Source organism: Dendrobium catenatum, unplaced genomic scaffold (genome assembly GCF_001605985.2).
Source record: "Dendrobium catenatum unplaced genomic scaffold, ASM160598v2 fragScaff_scaffold_1481, whole genome shotgun sequence".
Lineage (NCBI taxonomy): Eukaryota > Viridiplantae > Streptophyta > Magnoliopsida > Asparagales > Orchidaceae > Dendrobium > Dendrobium catenatum.
This window is the reverse complement of record NW_021319943.1, coordinates 352,392-355,910: the sequence shown is the minus strand read 5'-3', so window position 1 is coordinate 355,910 and position 3,519 is coordinate 352,392. Positions and strand designations below refer to the sequence as shown.

The following is a 3,519-nucleotide window of genomic DNA, read 5'->3' as shown; positions in this document are numbered from 1 at the left end:
TTATTAAAATATAAAAATATAAAAATTAATATTGGCTGACACAATTATAAACTATTAAATATCATACAAAACATAAAATATTAATATCCCAATCATCCAATTACTAATTAGAATTTCCTCCCATATCCCAAACCCAAGCTTGCCAAGTCCCATTCCCCTTCTATAAATAAAGCTACTTCCCTTCTCCAACATATTCAGTCAAGGCCTGAAACTCCAACCTCCAATCCTCCTTTTCACACCCTGCATTAGAACATGGAATCAAGCCTCTATCCTCTTTTCTCTTCCACCTCTTCTTCTTCCTCCTCCCCTCCACTCCCTCAAGCCCAGACTCCCAAGACTAGTTACCAGAGCCCGTGCGCCGCCTGTAAGATTCTCCGCCGCCGCTGCGCCAACCAATGCATTCTCGCACCTTACTTTCCTCCCACCGAGCCCCTTAAATTCACCACAGCTCACCATGTCTTCGGCGCCAGCAATATCATCAAATCTCTGCAAGTAATTATGCTGTTCTCTTCTTTTATCTACGCTTCATGGAGCTGTGCTGGAAAATTTTGCGTGATTTGACTGTTGCTGTTGATAATTTGGATTATAATGTGATTATATTTTAATTGTTATCGTAATTTCTATTAAAATTGTCTTTAATTACTTGTTTTTTGACGTTAGTCGTATTTTTTAAAAAAACTATTAGAGAAAATTAAGGTCAAAATATCTCATGAATTTAAAAAATTTGATTTTGAGATGATTCATGAACAGTCAATATTTTTTTGTATTTACTCTTTCAAAATAAGTTCCAGAATTTCAAAATTCTTTATGATCAAATATTAACTACAATGTAACATATCAAATTAATCTTAACTTTTTAATTAAAATGTAACAATACCCGTTAATTCTGACATTAGCTCGCCGGATAATGATCAGGAGCTGCCGGAAAGCCAAAGAGCAGACGCAGTGAGCAGCATGGTCTACGAGGCCAACGTAAGAATCAGAGACCCGGTTTACGGCTGCGCCGGCGCTATCTGCTATTTACAGAAGCAAGTAGTCGATCTCCAGGCGCAGCTTGCTCGCTGCAGAGCCCAGCTCCTCGCCGTCGAGACCCAACACGCCCAAATCCTCACTCTCTTCTACAAGGACATGGACTTCTCCTCCTTGCCACAGCTTCCAGTTAACTCTCCTTCTGCTGCTTTGAATCCCTTTGAAGGCTTGGATGATTTCCTTCTTGACGATAACAGCCATGGCACCATCAGGGAAGAAACACTGTGGGCATCTTGATGAGAAGAAGTTTGTCTGGATATTCTGGTACAAATTAGAATCGGAATGAGTTTGAATAATGAAGAATTTGTGTACGGATATACTGACAAAATTATCATTAGAATAGGCTTCATTGCTCTTGAAAATTCAAGAGCATTCAAGCTTATAATAATGCAATTTATGTCAGTATATTCTTACCTATTTTTTTTCGAATATTATTGAGTTTATTTTGAGATTAGTGGGATATATGAAGACTTTATATTGCATTGATCTCAAGTTAAATTTAATAATAATGAAGCTCATTATGAGATAATTTGTGTCAGGATATTCTAATATAATTTTAGTCACAGCTTGATAATGATTTAGCTTAATTTTGATTGACGAGAAGTGAAGAAATATTTAAGTTCTGTTTGGGATAGCGTTCTTACTATTTTTAAAGCAATTTTTTAGTAAAAAAATTTTTGAATTAGAAAATTTTCTACTTAAAAATTATTTTATAAAGTAGTAAGAAAGATGTCTCAAATGAACCGAATGTTCTCATGGCTTTGTTGCTCTTGATGAATTTTGTAAATTTTGAATTAATATTCAAAAGTTAGAAAATTCATCCTGGAAAAGAGGTGAGATTTTTTTTTCTGAAAAAAATTTAGAAAAAAAATTACTCTCTTTTTTCTGAAATTTTTTTCTTCCATGAAGAATTGTGATGAAGAGGGGCGTTAAGATTACTGAGGCATTATTCATTTGTTTCAGATAAATTTCAACTGTAGTTATGTATGGGAAGATGATAATATATGAGGTTACTAAGAGAATTTTTTGGAAGCGATGGAATTTGGCTGTATGGTGTGAATAGGAAAAATTGCTAAGTATGCAAAGGCTTGGATAATGAAAGAGAGAAAAATGGGGGAAAAAAAAAAAAGCACTGCCGGCAGGTTTTCAAACCACAGTATTTAAATATATATAGGCTTATCCAAATAGTCTTAAATTTTCTAACTTACTTCCAACCTTTCCATATTTATATCAGATTCAAATTTTCATTTAAATTATTCCATCATGCCCATAGATTTCAAGCATGTGGCTAAATTTTCCCTTATGAAATTTTTTTTTTTAAATCTTATGGTAGATGCCCCTAAAATAGCAATAACTTAAGGTTTTCTATTGGCAGCTTTCTCATTGTTTTACTTTCCAATCTGTTGTCACGCTCATGTTTGCTTATTGTCTTTTTATTACTTTCCAGATATTTTTTTTTATTTTATTTTATTTTATTTTTAGTTGAAACTCATAGAGGGGCCTACGAGTTAATATAAAACAAAATTACATAGTCCTTAAGGGGACTTCAGCCCACTAATGCTCGAAGAGCTACAATCATTAAAAGAAAGAAAAAACTAAGAGCTGATTGTCCCCATCTAACCAAAATACAAAATTACCTAGATACACTCTAAGGTGGCACCACGAATGCGCCCAGAAAACAAAAAGATCCAGATTAAAACAATCAGCACAAACTTTCTGACAAAAAATCCCCTCCAGGTGATAGTAAACCTGCAAAAGAACCACAACAAAACCTAAAAGCAAAATAACAGACAATAAACAAAATTACCAATCATCAGAGGTAAACTCCCAACATTGTCCAGCCACAAAAAGTTCTGAAACAAACCAACATTGTTGTAGCCAGCACAGCCCCATTGAGACAGGAGATTGGAAGTGCTCGGCCGAGTAGAGGCACCCATAAAAAAACTGAAAAACATATTATAGTTCCAATTCAAATTAAGATGCACATAAAGATCAAAATAATAATAAACAGTATGCCAAACCACCTTCACCACCTGGAGAATCCTGAACTTCGGAAAAGAACCAACAATCACTCTATAACATAGATAAATGTTAAAGGGCCTCAAAGAAACATAGCCCCTCACATACCTCTCCCCATCCAGCAATACCAAACAAAATTAGAAAAAGAAGACAGAGCCAGAAAACAAAGAAATCCACCTCCCAGCCATAACTCCAAAGATTAACCCAACTAGCAACATCTTTGTAGATCAACAAGACAATCAAACCAAGACAGAAATGGCCACATCAAAGACACGAAGAAAATAAAAGACCCATCAAACCAAGAAGAAAAAAAACACTAGTCAGTTCTAATATAAGGTAAACCCAGTTTATCAAGCTTGACTAAGCCTCTCAATAAAACAGGCAAATTAGACTCCTCAAACTCCTTAACAAAAACACTCTAGAACCCAAACTTGGTCAACCAGTCAGCACAAGCATTTCCCCCATGAAAGA

At 35.0% G+C, this 3,519-nt stretch overlaps 1 protein-coding gene across 1 annotated transcript; it reads left to right on the top strand.

Moving 5' to 3' along the window:
- The first annotated feature begins 212 nt into the window (after nt 1-212).
- On the top strand, nt 213-1,611 carry LOC110108752 (LOB domain-containing protein 1-like). The gene is made up of 2 exons (XM_020839517.2): nt 213-492; nt 916-1,611. The coding sequence occupies exons 1-2, from the start codon at nt 253-255 to the stop codon at nt 1,264-1,266; spliced, it is 591 nt and encodes a 196-aa protein (XP_020695176.1). The 5' UTR covers nt 213-252; the 3' UTR covers nt 1,267-1,611.
- The last annotated feature ends 1,908 nt before the right edge of the window (nt 1,612-3,519 follow it).